The sequence below is a fragment of the Gasterosteus aculeatus genome, chromosome Y (genome assembly GCF_964276395.1).
Source record: "Gasterosteus aculeatus chromosome Y, fGasAcu3.hap1.1, whole genome shotgun sequence".
In the NCBI taxonomy this organism is placed as follows: Eukaryota; Metazoa; Chordata; class Actinopteri; order Perciformes; family Gasterosteidae; genus Gasterosteus; species Gasterosteus aculeatus.
The window spans coordinates 7,881,840-7,908,843 of record NC_135709.1 but is presented as its reverse complement, the minus strand read 5'-3'; the positions used below and the strand labels follow the sequence as shown (position 1 = coordinate 7,908,843).

Sequence of the window (27,004 nt, the reverse complement as noted above, 5' to 3'; positions counted from 1 at the left end):
GCTTACAAAAACATAATGCTTTGCTTTGTGCACCAAGAGTCCTGCACCAAAACTAGTACTAGTACTAGTACTAACACCAGAATACAAGATAAAGATGTTTCTGTTTGATATGCAAAGCTGTTTTCTCTGTATAGAGATGACCGTAGATGACCTGGTAGCGCAAACAGTGCCTTGCACATTGCTTCTGTAAAAAAAAGTATATAAACCAAGATGTTTTAACACACGGCGCGCTTACTCCTTGTTTCTTGCTCACACATGAAGACGGGGAATCTAGCTCTTTTAACCTTTAGGGTTTGAACGATATAACTGCTTTTATGGTTTTCTATTCAATTTTTGTAAACCTTTTCGCTTTTTTATATAAATAAAAATTCTCCTTTTTGGGGAACAAAACCTTTCCACTGAGGGGCCTCCTCCAAGGGGCTGAATGACAAGAACACCGCTTCAAAACCTGCAGACACCGGTGAGTGCCCTTATCTTGATACATAGAGGTACCAGTCATCCCCCAAAGGCAATAGGGACCTAATCGGTATGTAAGGACGAGCTCACTCGACGGAGGGGTTACAGGTCAAAGATATACGTAGGTCCCGGGTGAGAACTTAATCAAAAGGTTCCTTAACTCAATAAAGTGTTAGAATGAGTGTCACGAATGTATCGTCTTAACAACCTACTTCATCATCATCCATGTTAGATATTGGGTGGAAGATAAGCAATACTGTGTGTACCGAACAAATATGAGTCAGCTAAAAAACCTTAAAGAATATGATCGATGTTAGAACTTACTCGCTAATAACGATGAGATACACAGTGACTATAAAGTAGTTCCGCTGCTGGCGAAAACATAAAACGCACGACTTAAGAAATAGGCATAATACGACTCGCCCTTGGAGGCTCTGACCACTTTCTCTTAATGACCCTCAGGATGACCCAGGCTGCTGTGTGGGGGTTGTTGGCGTTCTGATCCCCTGTTTTGTCTCGCACCTGGTCCGCAAAATCTGAAACAAGAGCTCGTAGATTGTTATACGACATGCATACTCACCTGGTGGAGCTTCCGGGTTGGGCCTAAGCTTCAGGCCGGCACTGGGTCCAGGGAACTGTCTCCCGGTGGTCAGTTCGTACCCTGATTTGCTGAGCTTCTAATGACCATTAACAAGAATGGGAGGGCTTGAACCCAGGTAAAATTTGTCTGTGCACAGATTTTAGCCAATTTTTGTTTGCCCCACATGAGCCATGCGCCTCCTGTAAACACTTGTTTCTGATGCCCGGCGGCAGAACTGGGCGACCCTCAGGGGACCTCCAGAGGCCTCCAACCTCTTAAGCCCCCCTTTGCTTCCACACCGTTTTCTCCTGAGGAGACGCCCCCTTTTGGGCTTCCCTAATACGTTCCCCATTAAGTTGTGGCCCCAACTGTCCCTCATCTTCTGCACTTACCCTTTGGAGCCCATTTGGTAACCTGCAGGCTGTTTTGCAGGTTGGTCCGCTGCCTGGTTTCCCTTTGCCACCATTATGTTGGAGTTCTCGTGTCCTTTGCACTTAATAATAGCCACGGTGCTCGGTAGAGCCAAGGCTGCCACACTGAAAAAAGCGTAACAAAGCTGTTGTTCATTTAATGTGTTTTTTTTCATTCCAATGAATAAAAAAAAATACTTTGCTCTATTAAACTAAACTTTTTTATTTATGGGTTAGGGTTTAATCGAATTTTTTACTTTACTACAATGTAAACTGATAGCAAGGCACCAAACTGATTTTTTTTATTTTAATCAAAGCATTTTTATTAGATTGAGTGATTCGCGCATGCGCATTTTTTAAAAAGTTCTGGCGGAAACTTATTTCCACCTCAATCTTCCATTGCAGAGGACGTTGTGAAAAATATCAGACCCCACGGCATTTTGGTAACGTTAAGGTAAGTCATTACGATTTTTAAAGATGACTGGGCGAAAATGTTAGCCCGCAGACAAAGTGTCTGTCTTAAGTGTTTGCTTTTGTGGGCAATTAATCGTACGGCTAGGGTTGGCGCTGGGGGGAGGGGGTTCGCCGTTCGGGAGGGAGGCGGGTGAGGTGGGAGCAGATGGCGACAGTGTTCCAGTCGACGTTTACATTCTGAAAAGCGTATATACGGCGTTAGCGCGTAGCTAACTACCTAGCTAAAACTATATACGGTGTTAGCACGTGGCTAACTAGCTAGCTAACACTATACACGGCGTTAGCATCGTAGCTAACTATCTAGCTAACACTATACATGGCGTTAGCACGTGGCTAACTAGCTAGCTAACACTATACACGGCGTTAGCACGTAGCTAACGGGCTAACGTTAGTTAAAACTCCCGGTGTAAAAATAAAAAAAATGTTCTTGTGACTTTTGGATAGTGGAATAAATATTACTGGTACTGTGGTGTTTACTCTGCTATTGTACTGTGTGTCATTGCTTACTGTGCTGTATTTTCTCGTTTTGGTAAAGCTAAACTGACCTGTGTAATAATGAAGCAATTTAAATAATTTTTTGTCAGGTATTTTATTTCATAGGCATAGTAAATCCGATTTAAAAAGAACAGAAGGCATAATAATGTTTTGTCATTTTTAAACTGTATTAAGATGTAGTTCATGTAACATTGAGAATATCCATCATTAAAACGTTTTTTCTCTTAATTTAAGGAGAGCTGCCACAAGATCCACTGTGTTCCTGCTGTGCAACTACCAGTTTGGAAGTCCCTCATCTTATTGTAGTAAGTTCTGAGTACAATATCATGAGTGTATTTGTGATAATTAGATCACTCTCCTAAAACCGTCCTTTCCTCTGCCTTTTTATTTTTCCTCAGTTATCCATGTATGTGGAAATGTAAACTACAGAAAAACAACAACCGTCAAACAATAAAAGAAAAGATGGCAAAGACGTTTGGATACCGTAGACAAGAAATAGTGCATAAGCAGCCGAGCATTGAAGACATGTTGACAAGATGGCCAGCACTTTTTCAGATGGAAGAGGTATGTTTTCAGATGCAAGGCACTGTAAGCCTATTTTTGAGAGGAGAGGGACTTAATATATTTGTTAATGCCAATGGTGTTCATGAGCATTCATGAAAGATGATTTTTTTTTAACCTTAAAAACTTAGGTCTTTTCAGAGGAGAATTTATTTAATACACTTTTTAAAAGTTCTTTCTGCGTGCTCTGTTATTGTTTCTCCAGATTAATGCTGAGTTCATGCGGGTGACAACAGTACCCTTGGAGACAAAGTTCTTAGCGCAGTTGGACAAGCACACGTCAAAACTGCTGGAGGTCATCAGGAGCAAGGGAGGGCGTGTGAAAGAGCTGACCAAGGCAACTTTGCAGGTTTTAGATGAGGTATCTATTTATGAATTGGTTCTTAATGCGATCCATAGTTGAATAGTTGGTGTGTATGTGCTTTTATTAATACCTATATTTCCTCAGACCGTGGACATCACAATTAGAAGAGAGTGCATCTTCAAATCTTTGATGATCTACCTGGGTGAACCTGTTCATCATCTCATTAAAGACTGCCAGGTAAGGGCATCTCCCTCACTAACACAAACAATATCTATATACCAACTTTGCTTCAACAATGATGTTCAGCATTGGCATGCATTGTCTTCAGGAAATGTTCTTTCCAATTTTAAATTGTATTTATTTTTGCGTGTGAGTATGCGTGCGTGTGTGTGGGTGAGAGTGTGTGTCAGTGTGTGTATGTATGTATGATATTAATCTTCAAAGTAATATATACTAATTGAGAATATGGATAAGAAAGGGGTGGGTATCTATAAGCTTTTGCTTCCCCCTACTCCTTTTCTTGAACAAAAGGTGTATTTTCTCATTTTGTGGTCTACGTCTATGTTGATTTTTAAATTTTTTATTATTTGGTGTCTACATGTTCAAGAAATAAAATTCTTCAAATCAAAAATCAAATCAAATTGTCCTCATTTCTTGTTTTTTTGTGTGTGCAGGAAAATGAAGCAGCCATGGTAATCGTCAGTGGAAACGAGGACATTAAAATTGTCATTGACAGAGGTCCTCAGAGAGGTGCCCACAATAGCAACGGCTGTTGCTATGTTCTTCGGGCTCACCTATGTTCTCAACATAAATTATCCCAAAAATCTGCACTATACCCTTGAGTTTGTGCAAAAGGTCCTGATGAAGCTTGGTGGAAAAAAGATGTCCCCAAAAATTCATAGGCTGAGTACCCAGCTTGGCAGCCAAGAGTAGGCACAGTAGAGTTCCACTGTTAGGCCTGATTTAATGGCATTTCTACAACCAAGACTTTGCACCGTTTTATCTGGGGTTGGTGTTTGAAACACGCACAACTACATTTCTGCTACAGTATGGACAAAAGAATCTGCCTAAGGTTTCACAGGCACAAGTGGGTATTGTGCTGGAGAGCACTGATTTGTTTATTGCAGCATTTTCTGACCAAGAGGATCAGGAGCTACCTCACTCGTTTGCAAGTTATGGAACTGAGGACGTTCACACACATCACTTTTGATTTTAAGGAATAATTCCTCTCTGACTGTATTACATTGCATTTTCAAATGGTCACTGTTCAGTGAGAAAAATGTTCCCAAATGCTGTTGGTTTACTTGAAAATGCATGTCTTCATTACTGTTTGTGTTTGAGATGTGATGGTTGAGAAGCACTGGTTTATGTTAATACAATGAGATGTTGCTGTTGTATTTGAGGGGAAAAGACATCATTGAGAAGGACTGTTTTTAAGGTGGGACTATGTTCCAAAAAATGTTCATTCAACAATAAATGTGTTGAAAAGGAATGGCTTCTGAGTTTAATTTAAAATGTATTAAAATATCTTTTTTTAATTCAGGTCTATAAATATTAAAGTATCACTTTAAATTTTTATTTGAGACAACTTAAAAAAATAGTTTTCTCCGATATTCAAAAGTTGTTTAAATGAATTTAAAATATTCAGGTTTAACAAAGTAGATTATTTACATTAAGCAATAAAACCAATGTATTTATTTTAATTTAGGAAAATCTGAAATAATTGCTTTGGTTCAACCTTCAGAAATGGGTTTACACGAAGTTAAATATTTCAGGTCAAATCAAATGAATTATTTATATTGTATAACACTAGAATATTAGTTGTGATCGATTACCTCAATTTTTCTAATTTGAGCCAATGTTAGATTTTTTTCAGTGCACCAAATCTTTCATTTCTTGTTCCTGTTCAATCGGTTTTCCTCCAGCCATCAGAAAAGCTGCTCTTAACCACTGTCCCAGCTCCACATGAGCTGCTCCTACTGCATACGTCAGTATAGATGTTCACTGCCTTCCCTTCTGCCAGCTGTAATGCTCTTATCAATGCGAGTACCTCAGCTCTTTGAGCTGACTGACTTCCCTGAATTCTTTCTGCTTCCAGAACCTCTGTCCCTGCCCCATGGCTTCTGACTAACGCGTATCCCAACTGCAACCCCTTCTGTGGATGTCTAAAGCAGCTGCCATCACTGAACAATTGCCAATCAGTGGTGTGCTATTTTTATTACAAGCTTTGCGACCCCTGCTGCGTGTTGTGTGCATTCATGATGTCGTTTTTCCATGTTATCCAACATGACACTGTTATACAGAAGCCCCTTCCTTTTACCATCCCCCTTTTTATGAAACAAAACCCCATTAACAACCCCTGTTGTTTCGGAAACATCCAGGTAAAACGGCGCGCTGCAATCCGGTACTGCAAGGTCCGCGGCCTGTGCCAGTCCTGTTTTTAGCTTGATAAACGCCTCCTCCGCCCCTTGGTCCCATTCGAGATTAGCAATGAGATTTCGCATCCCTTTCTCGTTTACTTTCGCACGCAGGACTAGTGAGATTCGAATAGCGCGGAATGAATTGTCTACTGAACCCCGTGAGGCCCAAAAATGAAAGCATTTCTTTTACGTTTTGTGGACGTGGATGATGGAGAATACTGAACCGGTGAGCGGCCGAGAGCCCTGAGCCGCTTCCCGACAGTACTCCTCTCTTGAGTTCTAGCGACCTGCAACTTAGACTTACTGTCCTTAAAACCTGTTTTGGCCAACCGGCGTAGGACGGTGTCTGTTGCTTCCAAACAGGATTCCGCTGAAGTGGCTGTGAGGAGGATGTCGTCCACGTATTAGATTAATGTTGTGCCCTCTGGCAGGGAGCACCCTGTTAATGCCTGTTTCAACACTTGGTTAAAGATACCTGACGAAAGCGTGAACCCTTGTGGTAGCCGAGTATACCGTAGCTGTCTGTTTCCATACGTGAATTAGAACACATCCCGTAAGTCTTCGTGTAGCGGCAGGCAAAAGAATGCGTTCGCCAAATCAATGCAAGTGAACCATTGCTGTTGTGGTGTCAGACTAGTCAGACGTAGTGTACGGGTTTGGGACAGGTACTGTAGTGGTTACCAGTCTGTCCTTTATTTTTCTGAGGTCATGTGCCATGCGATATTTACCGGTCTTTTCTACAGGAAGAATGGGCGTGTTCCAAGTGTAACACTTGAATCAAGGATTCAGTCAATTATTTATGATTAAGGTGATAATGAGATATGAGATATGATTAGATATCTGTTAAGGAAACCGTGTCCTCAGCCATGTGTTTTATTTTGTACCGTTACTTTTGTTTGTTTCTATGAACCTGCAATGTATGCTTTGCCATTTTATAAGAATGCATGTTGTGCTTGATATAGCTCAGAGTGAGAGCAAATCATTATTTCAGTGTTGACTTGCTGTCGACTTCCCATCATCATTTGAACCCTATACCTAAACTCAAACAACATTCCCTGAGTTTATCTGTTGGACATATTCCTGATTATGAATATGATGTGTTCTGTGGAAATGAATAAAAAAATATTATTACCTGTTAGTTGACCAAGATCAATTAATTTTGATTCATTTTATTACAAAAGGGCCTTCCAAAACTGCTGTTTACTATGAATTGAAGGAAGGATTAAGGTTGCTCTCCTTTGAGTCACATTTTGAAAGAAAGATCCATTTGGGGTCTATGTGTAACATTTGCCAACAGAGAAACAACCACTTTTTTAAGCACTGTTATTTAACCCAGATGAAGACCCTCCTTACCAGTTTGTGTTTTTTCTATTGCAGATTAATCTTGTCTTGATGACTGCTCAGAAGGGTGTTTTAAAGCCCTCACATGGGAAAATCATTCCCTTATCAACCGTCTCTGACATCACCGCTCAAAGTCTTCTTCATCAGAGTGTGAAGACAATGAGGGACTTCAACCAAGACCTGGATGAAGGAGACTTCATCCTTCTGTATCCAAATGCATTTGAAGTCATCAATACCCCTGGGACACAAAGACCTTTTATTCTAGAAGAATATTCAGCAGAATTAGGCAAACCATATGCAAGGATCACGATTTTTATCTGCCCAAAGAAGGATTTTGAAGAAGGTAAGTTGACATGTTTTGCCATATCCATTCATTTCTGTGGCTAGATATTTCACCTCTGATACATACGTAAATAAGTTTAAAAATAGTTCCCCATGGTGTTGTCTGCATTCATGTTAAAATTACTGCAAGGAGTTGCAAGTTGGAGTTGTAGATGCGTAAAAAAACCAACTGTTTCTGGTGCAGTGTCTCAAACCAGCTTTCCATTTATCACTTTCTTCTGGAGTTAACTTTGTTTTAAATGTTTGTCTTTGACTGACACCAATCAAGCTAACTTTAATTGTTTCGTTTTTGCAGTTGGAAAAGTGTCCGACATTTCTGACTCTGACACAGAGATTCTGATAAAAAGACCCGTCACAACATTTGAGCTAGCTGACACGTTGGTGAGTGCTATGTAAAGCATATTGTTTTGTTTTTGTTCTCTATTGTATGCTTTTTTTTTAATGAAAACTTTGTCTTTTGTTTGCCGTGTTAAGTTCTGATCAACCCCACTGTCTTTTTAATGCTTTACTACAGCCATGTGAACCTGTGCATGAAAGCACTCCAATACAGACTACTACAGAGATATCCGTCCAAGTACCTCCGGATGTCCTGGAATGGCGAGAACATATTACAGGTTTGGTTTTGGGGCTTTTGTTTTAAATATTCTAGAATATGAAATATTAAAGGGGTCATTGACTGGATTTTAAGGGTATTTCACACTGTTCTTTAAGGTCTCTGAAAAGGGTATGTTCAGTAACATTGGTTGGGCTGAAAATGGCCCAGGTCCATTTTGAATATCCTTCTAAAAAATGTCCAAACTAGCTCCTTTGTAATTCCTGTGGAAGTACACAAAGCAGCGCACAGCTAAACTAGTGTCTGAGATCTTGGGCCAGAACACCAGAGGGCTGTTCTGTATGTAACTTCAGGTAGTGGGGTGACAAAGGCGATGCTACATTTGTGACGTCACAAATTCAGCCTTTTCGAAACCGATCGTTTTACAGCTGCAGTTTCAAGTTGCGAGATTTAGATAGGAAAGCGGTATCAATCGATGGATCAATGACAATGTATCAATGAGGTTCACTTTGTCCATTTTACCCATGACAAGGGAAAATCGGTTTTGCAATCAATGACCCCTTTTTTCCCCTCAGGTTGTAGTGAGTGCTGCTTAATTTTCTGTTTTTTCAGGATTTACCTCCTGATGAGGTAATCACAAGAAACGTTCATTTTGTATATTTGAATCCTTTTGAATTTTTATTTAATTTATTTTGAATTTGTTGCCAAAGCTGCTCCTCAAGACATAATGTTTGTCATATTTGTTAAAGTTAGGTCATTGAGTCTTTTTTCCACTTTTTTGTTTGTGCATGAAAACTGTTGAGTTTGTTTGAAATGGCTGAAGATTCTTAATTGTTAGGTATGTTGTAATACCTTGTGTCTTTAAAATACACTTTGGGTTTTTTAGCTAAATCAGTGTAAAAGGGAATAGTTCCCTCTCTAGCATCGCTACCAGCTGGCTGTTTTGTTTTTTCATTGAACTTGTGTTTGAGTTGGCATACGTATCAGTATTCATTTTGGCAGCTATTTTTGATTTAGTCTCAGTCTTTAGACGAAAAATGCATATTAGTTTTAGTCACATTTAGTCGTTATAATCCTTCTTAGTTTTTGTCGACGAAAACTAGACTAAAATCACCCCCATACTCAAGAAACCTGGCCTAGCCCCCTCCTGTCTTAATCACTACCACCCTATTTCCAACCTCCCCTTCCTCTCCAAAACCCTTGAACGCCTTGTCTCCACCCAGCTTCAATCCCACCTACATTCCAATAAACTGCTTGAACCCCTTCAATCTGGCTTTCGCCCCCTACACAGCACAGAAACTGCACTCCTCCAAGTCCTCAATAACCTCCTCACCTCTGCCGACACCGGAGCCCTCAACATCCTCATCCTCCTGGACCTAAGTGCAGCCTTCGACACCGTGAGTCACACTATCCTGTTCACCAGACTCCAAGCCATCGGTATCGAAGGTACTGCACTCAGCTGGCTCCAGTCATACCTCACGACCAGATCTCACTTCATCTCCCTTCACAAAAACTCCTCTGCCACATCCAGAGTTACACAAGGTGTCCCCCAAGGCTCTGCATTAGGTCCACTCCTGTTCATAATCTACTTATTCCCCCTTGGTCAGATCCTTCGTCACTTCAACCTGGACTTCCACTGCTATGCTGACGACACTCAGATCTACCTCAGCACCAACACCCCTCACAACCCACCGCTCTCCCACATCAACGCCTGCCTCTCTGCAATTAAAGCCTGGATGCAACAGAACTCTCTCAAACTCAACAGCGACAAAACACAACTCTTCCTCATCGGCTCCAAATCTACCCTCACCAAAACCAACAACCTCACACTCATCATCGATGGCATATCTGTTTCCCCCTCCCCCCAGGCACGCAACCTTGGCGTAATATTCGACTCCACCCTCTCCCTTGAGCCACACATCCGTCAACTGGTCAAAATATCCTTCTTCCACCTACGCAACATCGCAAAAATCCGTCCGTCTCTCACACCCCCTACAGCAGAGAAACTCATCCACGCTTTCATTTCCTTCCGTCTTGACTATTGCAACTCACTCCTCTACGGCATCAGCAACACCTCCATGAATAAATTACAACTGGTCCAGAATGCAGCTGCACGACTACTCACCCACACCAAATCATGGCACCATATCACCCCAGACCTGAAAGACCTCCACTGGCTCCCCGTCTCCCACCGGATCTCCTACAAAATCTTGACCCACACCTACAAAGCCCTCCACCAACTTGCACCTCCCTATCTCTCTGAACTCCTTTCCCCCTACCAACCTCATCGGTCCCTCAGATCCACCTCGGCCAGACTACTTTTCACCCCCACATCCAAACTCCGCAGCTTTGGGGACGGAGCATTCTCCAGGGCAGCTCCCAAGCTCTGGAACTCACTCCCCATTCTCATCAGAGACTCTGACTCAATCACCACATTCCAGTCCCGCCTTAAAACACATATTTTCTCATCTGCTTACCCGTAGCCCCCCTCCCTTCCCCTACCCTTCTGCGCACTTCTATCAAAAGGATCCACCTGTCACGTGTGTGGCGCCTCTATGTTGCTTAGTAACGAGCGTACCGTGGCCGAGACGGTTTAACACCGTCTTCTCACGATGTGGCGCGTGAATTATAGTTGAAATGCGTGAGGCTTCAGAACCTGCAATGAGTTTATTACGTTAGACGCGTTTGTAACGGAGCGTCTCATCCAGCGAGGAAACGCTGGCTGCCGTCGCCAGAGAACAGAGCAGAAAGGGCCGACAGTCTGTTAAACGGGTCTTCATGTTTCTGTGAAGCAGCGCGGCTTCAGCCTGCTAACAGTCAGCTAAACCGAGATAGCTGAGCTAAACTAACGAAGCCACATTCAAACTCGCCGAAGCGTAAAATAGTCATTGCGGTCCGTAGTCGGTGCACAAGAACACAAGAACCACGGTTCATGGATGACGTCATCATGACGCGTTAATATCCGCCGTACTTTGCCTGTCTGTTGTCTGTTAACGAAAGTTAGACTAGATTTAGTCACAGTTTTGATTTTTTAAGATATTTTTCGTCACGTCTTAGTCCTGTCTTATGGAAAAAAAGGTTGAGTTCTCAAGAAATTCGCCATTTCCCATGTCGAACACTTGTGCAAATCCGCTGGAGCTCCCTCTCCTTGAAACCTAGTGTCTTTAAGACAAACATGAGGTTTGGTTTACAGAACTCTCCAGGCTTTGGGTGCATTTAATCCTGTGCCATGTCTGGATTTTTGTCATGCAGTTCATAAAGCATACAAAGAGTGCATGCCCAGTTCAGTTCCAAGTTTTTTAATGATTGTTATTCCCGTTCATTACTTAAGTGAACCTGATCATCAATAAACAGCTAAGCCATATTCGAGAATGTTTTCCTTTAACATCTGGCCTTTAAGTGTGGGCTGCAGTGGACCATATTTATAGGCCAGCTATCTCTTTCAAGGTGACATATAGTTCTGAGGCTGACTCCCAATTATGTGGCTGCTGTAATCCATTTTGCATAACAGTTTGTTGAAGATAATCCTGCATGTCTGGATCCCTGCATGGATGAAGAGTTTGCCTTGACTCTGGAAATGTATCCAGTTCCCTGTCTTCAATGGCCAATCCACAGTCCCTTGAACTACACCTGCATAGTGACACAATAATTCATCATAAAGGGAAAACATGACTAGACCCAAATGTAATTCCAATGTGGTGCAAGTTATTATTTCATACACGTATCTGTGTAAGAATGGAAAAGTCAATTTATTGTCAGTCGATATGGAATTAGCTGTGACGTGATGCAAGTCTGGAGGGTTTAATCCTGTGCTGATTCCAGAGGTTGTTTCGTTGTGGTTTCTTATCTATCTTTGTGTTTTCCTATTTGCCGTGGTGGTTTCCCATTTGTCGTTGTGTTTCCCTATTGGTTGTTGTGGTTTCCCATTTGCAGAAAAGCAGAGTTTGAGCTCCAAGTCTGTGGTGTGGTGTGGTGATGTTTAACGCCGTGTCTTTGGGTAAATGTTTCGTTCATCTGCCAACCGAGTCTTCGGGTCAATGATTCGTTCATCGTTCATTCTTCACGTGACCTGCATAGGCTCAGCACTGGTAGCGAGTAGATCAATGATTCGTTCATCGTTCATTTTTCACGTGACCTGCAGAGGCTCAGCACTGGTACCACTTGGTTGGCAGAAGGATCATTTTCCACGTGACCTGCATTCGAATCATTTCTGTTTCCTTTGCTGAGCCTATGCAAGTCCCGATGCGTGGCCATGAGAAAATGAACAAATCTTTTTTTGAGAAAACTCGTTACTCTCGAGTCCTTGTAAGGATTCGTTCAAAATAAACGAATCGTTCACGAACGACACATCACTACCTTGGAAGCACTTTGCAGTTGTATGTGTCTCGAGGCTCTGGAGAAGCTTTGTGAAGTCTGAGAAATTAATCCTGGTGATGTCACCAGGGTTATCTCAGCTTCAGCTCGGGGACTTTAAACCCAACTTTGAAGTTGGGGGATGGAGTGTAATGACCAGCCATAAGGGTTTTACAATAGAAATTGTTGAATTCAGTCTGTTTAGACCTTAACCAACATCTGCAACAAAAAATCTCTATATTTTGGTGGCCTTTGCATCAATATAGACAGATCTGTCTAGATCTCTTTCGCGAGTCCAACAACATTATGGACCAGCAATGTTAAATGCAGAGAATAGCTTTAAAGATGCTGCTGAATTCTAGTAGTGCCAATTATAATTTTCAGGGAACCGTGTGACATGTGGTTTGGTGTCTTGGGAGTGAACGGTAGAACTCTGAACTTGGAGCTCAAATTCTGCTTTTTACTCTGCAGAGATGCCCTGTTATTAGAGAGGACACAGCGAAAGAGGCTTTTGAAAATGCGGGACCCTTTATGGTTCAGTTTGGTGATGGCTTTGGTGATCCTGAATGTGGTTTAAAACAACATATGCATGTTCAGTTTATCGTTCTGTCAACCTAATTGAGTAATTTATAGAGTTATTGTCTGTGTTTAGGCCTCACAAGAAAAAAGAAAAAGGGTGAAGACAAGTAGATATCAAAAGTGTATTGCAACATGCGTGATCGAGAGAAACATCGTGACTTGATTGGATATTGATTAAAAAAATCTTATCTTTCAATTTCCAGATGAAAACCTCCTTGAGGAAAAAGCAAAAAAGACGCGGACACACCATGTTTGTAACAATAAACTATTTTTTTTCATATTTACATCTGTACCTAATGTGCAAATTAATAATTTATAGTAGTGTAAAACTCTTAAAGGAATACAAAATCATATCTTACAGTCCTAACATGGTGAGAGTCCATGAATCTGTCACATACAAACAAAGAGGAGCAACACTGCAGTATGTACAGGAGAGAGACAGAAGCCAGGGAGCAGTGGACATCCTAGATATGGAAGAAGAACAGACAGACAATCTCACACTGGACCGGTGACACATCTATACTGCAGGTCACCGCGCTGTGCTAATAGCATGACTGCACACCGAGGTTGTTTGTGTAGAAGGGGAAGAGACACGTGATCACACTTTGGGCAAATACGCATCATTCTACACTTCTCATCTAACACATTGACCGAATAGAGTAGTTAACAGGCGATTCAGGGAAACACACCAGGCACGCTGCATATTTTAGGGGCAGTACATCCTCTGCACATTGTTCGGTGTGTTTTTTTCCGAAGAAAGCATCTTGAAACATTTGAATGGTAATCTTGTTAACGGAAGCCAGTTTGGCAGTGCTTGAGGCCTTAAGGAGGTTGACTCCGGGTACAAACGTGAAATGATATCTTACACACTATCTTGAGTCAAATTCTGACACAGGAAACCCTGGCAAGAACAAAGTTACACTTAAGAATTCAGATAGTTTTACATTTTCACCCTAATCCAACATTACAATCTATCTCCTTACAAAAGCACACCGTGACAATCCTTTACAATTTACAAGACACAGTAAACCTACCGTAACTATATTATTGGTGCATAGACAAAACTGAGAGAGGGTGTAGCAAAAATCACCAATTTATTGCTTTAGTCTAATATAAATCTCTCATTGAATTTCTTTTGATTGCAAAACAACTACAAATATCTGAAGAACCAAGCAGAGGTATTGCATTCAAACTGATTAAAAGAGCTAAAATGTTCCCTCCTGATGAGATGCAAATCTTTTTGTACTTTAAAAAACAAAGAACTTTCCCTTGAATACAGAAAGTTACATCACAGAGAGATGACTTTCACTCTAAAACAAGTAAAAGTAAACTTCAATGAGAACAAAATGAAAAAACAAACAAAAAAACAGCGCAATTTCTGGCCAAAGCTGTTCACCGTTTCAACTTCTTCAACTGCTTCCATATAATAAAAAAAATAATAAACCTTACTAACAAGTGAGGGGTGACAGGAATGCAAGAGCAGTCAATCAACAAAATAGGAAAATGTTTGCCGTCGGGTTTTTCTAAATGCGGAGTGCAGATGGTGTCGTCCCCTAGCGTCTCCCGCTGCTTGGGGCTGTGAAGGCTACGCGGGCCTCTGCGCTTTGCTCTCCCTCTCCCTGCGCCTCACCTCCTCTCTGTAGCAGTAGGAGCAGTAGTAGTCCGTCTCTGGCCTGCCGTAGAAGGAGCAGTTCTCCCTCTTGCAGCGGCGCTGCTGGAAGCAGTACAGAGGGCTGACGGTGCCCCGCACTTTGGTTTTCTCCTGGTTCAGCCACGCATGAGACGAGTTGTCCTCAACAGCAAACTCCAAGCAGTCCTGAATGTCTCCCGCGTTGAATCCGTTGGTGTAGGTGTGGGACTTGTGTTCGCCAGGCATGTTGTAGGACAGCGTCTCTGCAGCGTTAACAGTGCGGGTCCCAGACAGACGCGCGGGGCTGTAGCTCTGGGACGAGAGTGTGCGGTTCTGCTGGGGGTAGGTGGCGCACGTCTTCAGGGTGCCCACCACAGGTTTGTACGGGTCATCTTGGAAGATGGATGATTGCAGGTTGACATCTTGTAAGTGAATCACGCTGTGCCGCTGGATGGACGGCGTATGGCTGTAGTGGGCCGACACCGGAACGGGCACGGGTCTCTTGGCACCAATACTGGGGGAGGAGTAAGGCGCGGGCGCCGGGGCGGCCGGGGAGGCTGTTGGCGGGGTGAGTGGAACGACTGGGACAGAGACGAGAGGGGCTGCGGGACCGGGACTGTTCCTGCCCTGCACCCTGAGACCCAGCGCGGGCTGGGGGTTGTGGTTGCAGGCGTGGGCGAGGTGAGGCAGGGTGGGAGAGCCGCTTTCCGGCGGCGAGCTGTCCGACCTCTCCCTCTGGAAGATGCTCTCGTGCTCGGGCTTCTTCGCGGCCACCTCATTGGTGGCGGGCGGCTTCTTCTCGGCCTCCTTCCGCCTCTGCTCCTGCTCCTGACTGAAGCGCTCCTGGGCGTTGGTCAGGTAGTAGCTGATCATCTCCTCGTGGAACTGGTGTCGATGGCTGGTGAGTAGGAGGCCTGCGAAAATGAACTTGCGCTCCCCTTGCATGGCGGCTCGCAGGATGTTGAGGCTGAGCTTGACGTCGGTGCTGTATTTCCAGTTTTCCAGGGTCTTCTCTCGCGCAGCGCTGTCCTGTCTCCCCGGGGGGCAGGAGCTGGAGGGTCCGTCTCGGTCTGTGGGGGAGGGACTAGTGGCCTTCTCAGAGGAAGTGGAGCTGGCTGACTGCCCCGACTCCTCCTTGTTCCCTTTGGTTGACTTAGACTGTTTTTTCTTTGTCTTCTCCCCTCCATTCTCCACGCTGCGACCTGAGCCAGCGTTAGATTTGTTCATTTTTCCGTGCACAAGGCCACCCAGACCTCCCATGTTCTTCTTCAGCTTGATTCCCAAGGTTTTGCTGAAGCTACCTAGTTTGTTGGCTACAGAATCGGCCCGGCCCTTGTCTTTGTCCTTGCGCTGCTTGTCTTTGTCCTTCTCCTTGCCGGGCTTGCCGTTGTTGACGTTGGAGTTGCTGCCGACGGACTCGCGGTCAGAGTCCATGGACTCGGCAAGAGAATGGACATCCTCACCTGCAGAGGCTGTGGGAGACTCCGGCTGAGCGAGGGGAGCCTGCATAGAAATGCACACACACATAAGTACAGTAATCAGTAAAACACAGCAATGACGTCTAACGGACTTCCAATCTATTCCAGACAAATTCCCCAACAGATATAAAAAGTTAGGGTCTTTGATGTCTTGATTTTCGGTGATTTATAGCCAGAACAAACAGATGAATTCTTAGGGTTATTGCAGTCTGACAGTAAATGTATCTGATTGATTGAACAGTATGCAGTTTCAAGAACATCTGGAATCTGAAGTCTCCCCAGGGCTAAATTACCCGTGACGAACCACAAACACGTGTGAGAAAGAGTTACCCTTGTTTCCGATGGAATTCGGATCCATGTTACATTCATGTAGTTGTGCAGCAGGATGAGTTTGGCCTCAAGAGACAAGATGAGACTGTGGAGAACAATTAATAACACGCAGTGACATAACAGTGTTTTTGACCAGAATTCGGTGGCATATTTAGCATATTAATGGAACGGACTTAATCTTTATATTATCTTTTACTGTTTTGTAGTATCTGGACCTTGAGTCTAAAATAAAAGTTTGATTGATTATTAATTAGAGAAAACTATGAATGCTTGCAATGCATTAAGGGTAATATATGGTATGAAACATTCAAAATTATTTATTTTTGAAAACAGCAAAATATCTTTCCACTTGAAACATGAAACAAAACCCTTTAAATCAAGATAATTCAGAGACCCACCAGCTAGGCCCGCAAGCGGTATCAGCAGGCAAAAAGAACGACAGAACGAGTACTTGACTGAGCTGTAACATAAGCCAGCTCAGTGGTGCTAGGTGAGCTTGCAGGATCTATTATATCCTTCCTAAATAAGGAAATACGGTTGGCCGGTGTAGTTTGGTTGACAGAAAATAGATCCTACATGAAACCAGGTCTGTGGATTATCTCTAAAGAAAGACATTGCTGTAGTTTTTTTGAGTCACTTCTCGTCCCAATATATTCAAGACGGCCAAAATGTCCTTGGCTCCATCCAAAAACGTAGACAACTCGCAGCAAAACCATCTCAACTGATAAATAGAACTACTGCTGAGAGAACAAATTTGCACTTTTGATCTTGAGGTGAACTGTTGAATGTTTAGCTGACCCCTTTCCGGACAGGAATGCAAACCCTCACATAAACTCACATAAAAGTGTGTTGCTGCTCTGGTGAAGCCATTCCTTGGAAACCCTTATGGACGACTGACGTGTCTCACCATTTGTTCCCCCTCTGCTCACTCTTTAACGTCACCTGAGCTCACAGACTCATAATTAGAGGGTGAAATCCCCCACGTACCGCCCAGATGTTTTCCATCTGCGTGGGAGCGCCGCAGTCAGCGTCACTGTGTGCTTTGTTGATGAGCATCAACAACCTGCTATAGGCTCAACGGGACTTACTTGGCTAGCAGGGTATTATCATTGTCGTCCCTCCCCCACTCCCAGTCCCTGCCGGGGTCCACGGCAAAATGGAGTGCCAGCAGCTTGTGCTCAGAGTCGGTCAGGGGGATAACAGCTGGAAGAGATGAGATTATCAGAAGGTTAGTTTAGTCTGGCTTTACCACCAGAGTCTACGTCTCACACCACCCGCTCCCTCACAAATAGAACTAGAGTAATGCCATGTTGACTATCTCAGAGGCCTGTCTGCATGGGCTAAAGTACACTGTAGTGGCATCTCTGGTCAAGTGTAACCATGCTATGTACTTTTTCCCCATGAGGACGTGTCTGAAAACAAAATTACAATGTGAGTTGAAGCTATTCTGGATCTGGAATCATATCAGTACAATCAAAAGCTTCAAAACAGTGAGTTTTCAATTTAAGGTTGGATTTTTTCAACAAACAGGGATAAGATGTCTTAAAAGGGCATCAGACAAATTAGACATTTTAACATCTACAATTCTATGACAACTCCGTCCACCGAGGAAGATTAGCTGATTGATTAATGTAATGGGAAAATGATATGTGACCCTTTTAAAGGCTTCATTTGTATAACCAGTTTATTAGTTGCAAGTGCTTAGGTCACAAAGGCCCTGACATAAGAACTGATGTCTCCCACTTGGATTAGATGTTTCCAGCGTCATAGCTGTAGAGATTGAACAAAGTGTTTGTTATGTCTATGACCACCTTTGTTTAAGCATGTTGGGAGAGCAGGGACACGGTCATAGAACTGACGTGTCTTACATGGATAAGATGTTCCCAGTACCCTGGCTGTAGATACTCAACAAGATGGTTAACGGTTTCTGTTGACGCCACCGATATCTAAATTTAGGTATAAGAACTGCCTCGAGGTGTTGGGAAGAAAAAGGAGGTTCTTAACAGTCTACTGACCACGTAGCTGTTGTGACCCTTTTTCCCTTACAAGGAAATAAACGGAGAAAAGACATACTTGACTCAGAGCCTTTGTTTCTTACTTAACGATTGTCTGTGCAAAATCTTCCACCACAATTTGGTTTCAGAAGTGGGATCGTTTGAAGCTCCGTCGGGACTCCGAGGACGTCCGGGAAGGGGCCCCTTCAGGATCCACCAAAACGTGATTCTGCCCTATACCTCATCACACTCAGAGAGAGGGGACCGGCGACCAAAAGAGACCTGATTGGCTTCAACACGATCCGATGAGGAAGATTTTCACACGAATCGGGTAAGAAGTTGATATTCTGATTTTCAAACGGGGCTTCCTGAATTATAACGGGTGATAACAGATTACAAAGACGGGTATTTAGTACTTTGGGATTTTTTAAATTATTTTTTCTCTCTCTTCTTAGAAAATCCAAATTTCGGTTATTTGATTGGGCTTCTAATGATGATAACTTGTCTTTTTATCCGGTTATTTGAAAAATGTGTATAAAATTATAAGAGTAATTGTACAGTATTTCCGGTTCATCAGCATCCAACTTTTTACTGAGGAAGACAGGGAGCAATGTGCGCATTTACGATTGTATTCAGACTAACTATCTGAAAATCGCATAATTGTGACCCTTGACCAAGGGGGAAGACAGGGGCAATTTGCGTCGCATTATTGTGACCCTTGACCTAAAAGGGGAAGACAGGGGCAATTTGCGTATTACGATTGTATTCAGACTAACAGTCTGAAAACGCATAATTGTGACCCTTGACCAAAGGCGAAGACAGGTGCAATTGACAATTGTGACCCTTGACCGAAGGGGAAGATAGGAGGGATTTTGAGAGTTCACTGAAATCGCAAAATCTCAGCCCTTGACCTAACAGGAAGACAGGAACAATATCGGGGTTTTCGGACAGTAATCTGAAAACAGATATTTGCGCCCTTGACCTATATTTATTAACCAATAGTTCTGGTTGGGTTTTAACTTGTATTTTTCCTACGTAAAAGAAAATCAAGACTTATAGTGACGACTATATTTTAACTACTTCACCACGCCTGAAAGATGGGTGGTGTACACGGTAAAGGTAAAAAGGAAATGGGTTCTCCGGAGGGACCCATTGTGGATCTGATGAGAAGGAAATATGGAGATCAATCTCTAGAGTTTTTGCCCGAGTGGTCAAAAGATTTTGGGTTCCCTGCAAATGGTTCTTTCAGTAGAATAAAACTGAACATGTTACGAACAGGCTTAGAGGGAAAAGAGAAGGGTATAAAAACTCAGAGGGTGATAAAAGGCAAAGACTTGGAGAACATTGAGAAACAAAGTAAATGGTTAAAATGGTGGGAGGATGAATGTGAATGTAGAGAAAGGAAACAATTGGCTAAAGAATTGAAATGCGCAAAAACCACATTGGTTGAAAAACCAGATCCAAATGTTATTGAACAGAATGACCGATGTGCTTCTTCTCCCTTGTATCCGAGTCTCACAGGGGCTGGCGGCCCTCTCCTCAACACATGCCCACCACCGTACCCTGCTTCATCTGTGAACCAACAGGAGACGCTCTGGGGACGTGGGAATCACACCTGAAGAATGCTTTCATGAATGGACTATTGCCCGACATAAAAATGAATGTGCAGCGCTCTGTTGCTGGAATGGACTGGCCAGACGAGGAAGGGGTGGCAACGCACATTCCGATTGACGTGAGGCGGAGGGGGAGGAGGCTGCATGTGAGGGGGAGACGGCAACCATGCTGAGGCCTCACAGGGGAAGGGAAGTAAAACACACACACACCACAGCCTGCAATGAAGAAACGCTTTCTGCACTAACTCCCTGCACTCACACTCACACTCACACACCAGAGCAACAACAAGCTCTCATGGACATCACAGAGCAATTGAGAACACAACAAAAGCTTTCACTTAAACACACATATGCAAAGTTTTCAGGAAAATCATTTGAAAATATGCCCACCACTATGGTGCAAATTGAAGGGAAACTTTTATCGTTTTTGGTTGATTCGGGGGCTACACATTCTGTAATACAACAGAAGTATTTTCCAGGTCAGAAACTTAGTGGAAAACAGGTTTTCTCACAAGGAGCTTCAGGGATGACTATTGTAGAGGGGTTTACGGCACCTATGACCAGTACACACACTGACTCAACTGACCCTGAACCAGACATCACAGTAAAACATTCCTTTTTGCTGTCCTCTACCTGTCCCATTAATCTAATGGGCAGAGACCTCATGTGTTCTTTCGGCATTAGCCTCATCTCCACTCCTACAGGGTTGCAAGTGGTGAGATGCAGAGCCATTGACCAGATGGCAAAGACAGTTATAAGTGATCCAATGTTTGTGTACCAGTGGTGGCTTCCGGTTGACCCACAATCAGAACTGTCCCACCTGGCAGCATCACGCGTCCAGCCTGAGGCAGAGTGCATGGATGCTTCATATCTCCACTGCACAGCTCATGTGTCACATGGGCCAGATAAGCAATATGATGCATTATTTCTACAGGATCTGAATGATCAAATTGCATGTATGACATTGTTTTGGTCCACACTTAAATGTGCTGTTTCCGTTTCTCTCACCCCCTCTCAGCAGCACCTCTTTAATGTGGACTCTTCTTTCCCACACATCTCCTTGTCTAAAGCAGCAACAGACCAATGGAGAGATTTGGGACCTTTTGTCGCAGCGTGCGAGGCATTGACAGATTGGGAGGCTACACCAGATCCACTTGTGATGCGCTCTCCGTCGACAGGCTTCTTTAAACAGCCATTCGCATTTTGCACACCTGCTCTCAGATCTGTTTATGTCATGGATGAAAATAACATATTTTCTGACACACACACTGATACATTTTTGACTAATGTCTCCTCTATTTCTCCTGCCCTCAGTTCTGTTCCAGACACCTTGTGGGCAGCGCATAAATATGACGTGGGACTCATCAAAAAATGTCAACCTGTGGTCATCACTCCTCGATCAGACTTCCGTCCCCACAAACATCAATACCCACTGCGCCAAGAGGCCATTGACGGTATAACACCGGTGTTCAACTCCCTCTTAAAGGCCGGAGTCATTGTTCCATGTCCTGACTCGCCGGTAAGAACACCTATTTTTCCAGTTAAAAAGATCAGAGATGCAGGCAAACCAACTGAGTGGCGCTTCGTGCAGGACCTAAAAGCAGTTAATGCAGCCGTCCACGCACGAGCCCCAAATGTTCCATTATGGCACAGGTTCCACCTGATGCTCGATGGTTTTCCTCTCAAATGCTTTTTTCAGTGTCCCTGTGGACATTGACAGTCAGTTTTGGTTTGCGTTTAATTTCAATGGCAAGCCTTACACTTTCACACGCTTGTGTCAGGGCTACACAGAATCACCTACGATCTACAACGAGGCACTCAGGGAAAGTTTGGAGAGCCTCACTTTGTCTCCAGGAACAGCGCTTTTGCAGTATGTTGATGACTGTTTAATTGCAGCTCCAACACAACAGCAGTGTGAACAGGACACACTCAAATTGCTTCAACACTTAGCAGCGGAAGGACACAAGGCCAGCCTATCCAAACTACAGTTTGTTTCACAAAACGTTCATTTCCTAGGCCATAACATTTCCGGTGAAGGGAAGACACTATCACCAAAACGCATCGCCTCAATTGTAACACTTCCAAAACCACAAACCAAGAAACAGATGATGTCATTTTTGGGAACGTGTTCCTACTGTAGGTCATTTATTCCAAATTACTCCCAACTCGAGCAACCTCTGTCCGCATTGATACATGGAAAGAATCTCAGCGCGCATGATAAAATTCAGTGGCTCCCTGCAGCCTCTCAAGCTTTCACGGACATGAAATGCGCGTTACAAGTTCCTCCGACTTTGGGTCTTCCTGATCCTCACAAACCGTTCACACAAACCGTTGACGAACGTTCTGGATGTATCACATCAGTGCTCCTACAATCCCATGGCGATAAACAACGACCAGTAGCTTATTTCTCTGCAAAACTCGATCCGGTAGCAGCAGGCTTACCACAGTGCCTTCGAGCTGTGGCAGCTGCTGAAAAGGCTCTTACAGCCTCTCGTGACATTGTAGGCTATGCTACGCTAACATTATTGGTTCCACATTCGGTTTCACTGATTCTTCTCGAACAGAAGTCGTCTCATTTATCTGCAGCGCGTTACCTTCGATATCACACATGTCTCCTAGACATGCCGAATGTTACAGTAAAACGCTGCAATGTCCTCAATCCTGCGTCTCTTCTCCCCACTCCGGAGGATGGAGAGGAGCATAATTGTTTGGCTGAGCTGGAAGCTCAGTGCATACCTCGACCAGACCTCGCAGATACACCTCTGCTCAACAGTGACATGGTAATGTATGTTGACGGATCTGCTTCACGGGATCCCCTGACTGGTTCTAATCTTGTGGGTTTCTCTGTTGTTTCAGACTCAGCTGTTCTGTGCTCCGGCCCTCTTCCATGTCACCTCTCAGCCCAAGCAGCAGAATTAATCGCGCTAACAGAAGCTTGTAAACTAGCTAAGGATAAAACGACAACCGACAATCTGATTCCAGATACGCTTTTGGCGTGGTTCATGATTTCGGCGCGCTGTGGAGACACAGAAATTTTCTCAAATTGGATGGCAAACCAGTGTTACACCACACTCTGATAGCAGAACTATTGGATGCCATTTTGTTGCCCACAGCTATTGCCGTTTGTAAATGTGCAGCGCACACATCCGGCACAGGCGACATCGCAAAGGGGAATGAGCGAGCGGACTTAGCTGCAAAAGCGGCTGCTAGACGTCCTCTTCCCAAACCATCACGCCCAGTTCCTGCCATGTGTTCTCTTCCCTCCTCTCTTGCAGCCGTGCAGTCCCTCTCTACTTCAGATGAGAGACGTTTTTGGTCCTCCTCAGGCTCCAAATTCATAGACGGCATCTGGTATGGTCCGAATGGTAATCCATGCTTACCTAAACATTTCTTCCCTCACTATGCGAAATTGACTCATGGGTTAGACCATGTGTCAAAAGGGGGAATGTTAAGTATCATTGATGCAACATGGTTCACAAAAGGCTTTGCAGCTTACGCACAAAGGTTCTGCCAAGCATGCATAACATGTGCAACTCACAATGTAGGTCGTTCAGTACAGGTGTCACATCATGCAGCACATCCACCGCCTGCAAGACCGTTTGAACATGTAATGATGGATTTTGTGGAACTCTCCCCATCGGAAGGTAAGAAACACTGTCTTGTAATGGTAGACATGTGGTCCAAATGGGTTGAGGTGTTTCCCTCCAGTAAGCAGACAGCCTCCACAGTGGCTAAAGCCTTGATTTCAGAGATCATTCCCCGCTGGGGAATCCCAAGCAAAATTTCTAGCGACAATGGTTCACATTTTGTCAACCAAGCAATCACAGAATTAAGTGCATACCTGGGTATTGACTTAAAAACACACTGCGCATACCATCCAGCTAGTGGAGGAGCGGTAGAGAGAGAGAATGGAACATTGAAAACAGAACTGGCCAAATGTTGCACAGACACAGGTCTACCGTGGACAAAAGCACTGCCCTTGGTTCTGATGTACATGCGGATGAGGAAACGAACACGCAGCAACCTAAGCCCATTTGAAATCCTTTTCGCAGTTCCTCCCCATATAGGTGTGGAAGCTCCTGGAACACCACTCCCTTCCACCACAATGTGCGAGAATGACATGTTAACCTATTGCATTCGACTGTCTTCCACTTTGTCTGATGTAAGAAAACAGGTTGTAGCTGCACTTCCAAGAGAAGCAACGGGTCCACTACACCGACTGCAACCAGGTGACTTCGTGGTGGTAAAAGACTTCAGGAGGAAAAGTTGGAAAGCTAAACGGTGGCAGGGTCCATTCCAGATTCTCCTGGTCACCCAAACAGCGGTCAAGGTAGCTGAAAGAGCAACTTGGGTCCACGCATCCCATTGCAAGAAGGTTCCAGATCCAGTACCAGCAGTGGGCTCAGGCGACCCTACCTCCACAAAAAGTGTCAATCAACCGACACCACCGATCCAGTGACCACGGACGGACAGTTGACCGACAGACACACAGTGCATGGTGATCTGTGTTGACTGTCTACAACGCGGGTGCCTCACAAGAAAGAAGGTTGGCAGACTCCACATCCCAACGTGTACCTGCGGACCAACACAAGAAGAAGAACACGGCCAGGACCCCTCCACATAGACACAGTAGTCGTTTGTGTCACTACGGTTTTATTCATATTATTGCTTGCTTCAGTTTCATTATATCTCAGCATCTTTTTGTGATTCCGTAGTCCGCTGCCTAAAGAGTGGTTCTCTCTTATCATGGAACGACTCTGACGTTAACCCCAACAGTGACTCGGACTCCCTTGACGAGCTGAACACTTACGACCTCGACACATACGCATAGTGACATAGTGACACACTGTCTGTGTGCATTCCTGGTGTTCTAAATGTTTTTGGTTTCACAGTAGCTTGCTAAAACAATGAGAAATAACATTTTCACAAAAACAGCTTTTATCCCTGCATTTATTAGTATGTAACGTAAATATGATTGATATAATGACCTTTCCACAATATTCTATATCTGTGTTGTGTGATGTGTCAAGTTCTGGTATTGTGATTTAAACATGTTTTCATTTCTTTTTTATTTCAATACTGTACACATGACATCTGGGGTGTAACGCTCAAATCCTGTGAGAAGGTTTCCAGTCTTTATCTTCTCCTAACAGATTTCTTCCTATTTTCCCATTTCGGAGGGTTTTTTAGGGAGTTTTTGTTCTGTGGCAGGCAAAGTTTTGTGAGCGATGTCCAGATGTTCATGTTTTGTGATATTTGATGTGGTAGATATCGGATGGTAAATTTTTAGAGTAGTCATTCTAAATTGATTGCATAGTTTGTGATTATTATGTAATCAAAAGAGTGGAATGTAATGGGGAAATGATATGTGACCCTTTTAAATGCTTCATTTGTATAACCAGTTTATTAGTTGCAAGTGCTTAGGTCACAAAGGCCCTGACATAAGAACTGATGTCTCCCACTTGGATTAGATGTTTCCAGCGTCATAGCTGTAGAGATTGAACAAAGTGTTTGTTATGTCTATGACCACCTTTGTTTAAGCATGTTGGGAGAGCAGGGACACGGTCATAGAACTGACGTGTCTTACATGGATAAGATGTTCCCAGTACCCTGGCTATAGATACTCAACAAGATGGTTAACGGTTTCTGTTGACGCCACCGATATCTAAATTTAGGTATAAGAACTGCCTCGATGTGTTGGGGGAAAAAGGAGGTTCTTGACAGTCTACTGACCACGTAGCTGTTGTGACCCTTTTTCCCTTGCAAGGAAATAAACGGAGAAAAGAAATACTTGACTCAGAGCCTTTGTTTCTTACTTAACGATTGTCTGTGCAAAATCTTCCACCACATTGATCATTTGTTCGGACCACTTTGAAAAAAGTGTGTTTTCCACGTCAAGAAATAATTGTGAAATGGGTTTTCATGGGATCTTTACACTCTGTAATGGTAACACTGCGATCTCTAGAGATAATACTCCAGGGGGGGTCTCAGCAAAGAAGCATTTCAACCACAGCCGTATTTAGGTAAATCCAAACTGAGAACACTTTAAATGTTGAGTCACAGAAACAAGTCAGGCCGTAATGTGATTCACAACACACAGCGTGGGTAATTTTACCATTGCTTTTTGTTTTCTCTTCCACATGAATTTGTCCTTGTTGATTTTCCTTGGTGCCTTCCTTTTGTGTATATTATTTTCATTTATTTTAAAGATGACTCCGACATCTGCAGAGACTTTGAGCTGTATCATTAGCAGGATGAATGACGGTCAAAGCTACAAAAATAGGACCCAGGTTGTGACAAACTGAAACCATCCGTTAGCTAAAGTAAAGGAGTCTCAGTCTGGCATGAGCCGACTATTTGGATATATATTGAGCTGAGTAGCGCTGCAGCCTTTTAGGAATGTACATGATGATTTAGTTTAGAGTCCAATCAGCCACTGGAGTACAGAAAGAAGGAGAATGAGTGCTAAATAATGTCATTCACACCCTGCTGGTTTGATCAGCTTCTTACAAGTAGAAAGATGTTTTTTTTAACATTAATCACTGGACAGACCACACAAAACAGACACCCACCCGAGCTTCCTCTCGTGGGCGGCGGTGCTTACATTACAAGAGCAGTGTGGGGGTGTATGTGTCCGGGTGCATGGCTGCCTTTCAAAACCAGAGTGTTAAGAGGACCAGCTAGACCCCACAGGTCCACGTGACCGCTCTCCTCAGGCAGCCTGCTGTGGGGGCTGTCGTCCACATGACAGCAGCCCCAGATGGACGATACCGCCTCCTCCCTGCCTTATCAATTCCTCTACTGCCAACTACTCTACTGACACTATTAATCATGCTATGTGTCAAAATAGTGTTCGTACATGCAAAGGGATGACGCATTACGTCTCTGAAACCAGGGGCGGACTTACCATTAGGCGAAACTAGGCGGTTGCCTAGGGCCCCAAGGTCCTGAGGGGCCCCGTAAAATGCTCATACACTTATGGTTAATAAAGTTATCACTTATTTGCGTATATTAATTATATTTATGATTAAAATTCTCTCGCTAAAATGCCAGCGGAATGCGTATCGTATTATGTGTGTGTCGGGGCCCCC

General features: G+C 43.7%; 2 protein-coding genes and 1 long non-coding RNA gene across 4 annotated transcripts in view; 2 read left to right on the top strand and 1 right to left on the bottom strand.

Moving 5' to 3' along the window:
* The first annotated feature begins 1,779 nt into the window (after positions 1-1,779).
* On the top strand, positions 1,780-4,771 carry LOC120826975 (uncharacterized). The gene is made up of 6 exons (XM_078097476.1): positions 1,780-1,900; positions 2,650-2,720; positions 2,814-2,979; positions 3,182-3,337; positions 3,425-3,517; positions 3,955-4,771. Exons 3-6 carry the CDS (start codon positions 2,824-2,826, stop codon positions 4,120-4,122), a joined length of 573 nt encoding a protein of 190 aa, XP_077953602.1. The 5' UTR covers positions 1,780-1,900; positions 2,650-2,720; positions 2,814-2,823; the 3' UTR covers positions 4,123-4,771.
* An 8,348-nt stretch (positions 4,772-13,119) lies between these two features.
* Positions 13,120-27,004, bottom strand: part of LOC120812705 (OTU domain-containing protein 7A-like) — a 61,942-nt gene continuing 48,057 nt past the window's right edge. For both annotated transcript variants that reach the window (XM_040168879.2, XM_040168878.2), the window contains exons 11-13: positions 17,395-17,509; positions 16,307-16,391; positions 13,120-16,001 (exon numbers count right to left, since the gene is read on the bottom strand). In XM_040168879.2, the coding sequence (XP_040024813.2) occupies positions 14,454-16,001; positions 16,307-16,391; positions 17,395-17,509 (1,748 nt within the window). In that variant the 3' untranslated portion in view covers positions 13,120-14,453. The remainder of the gene's footprint in view (positions 16,002-16,306; positions 16,392-17,394; positions 17,510-27,004) is intronic.
* LOC144390972 (uncharacterized) lies at positions 18,446-25,701 on the top strand. Its single transcript, XR_013454819.1, has 3 exons — positions 18,446-18,631; positions 19,814-23,980; positions 24,081-25,701. It is a non-coding gene; the product is annotated as an uncharacterized LOC144390972 (long non-coding RNA).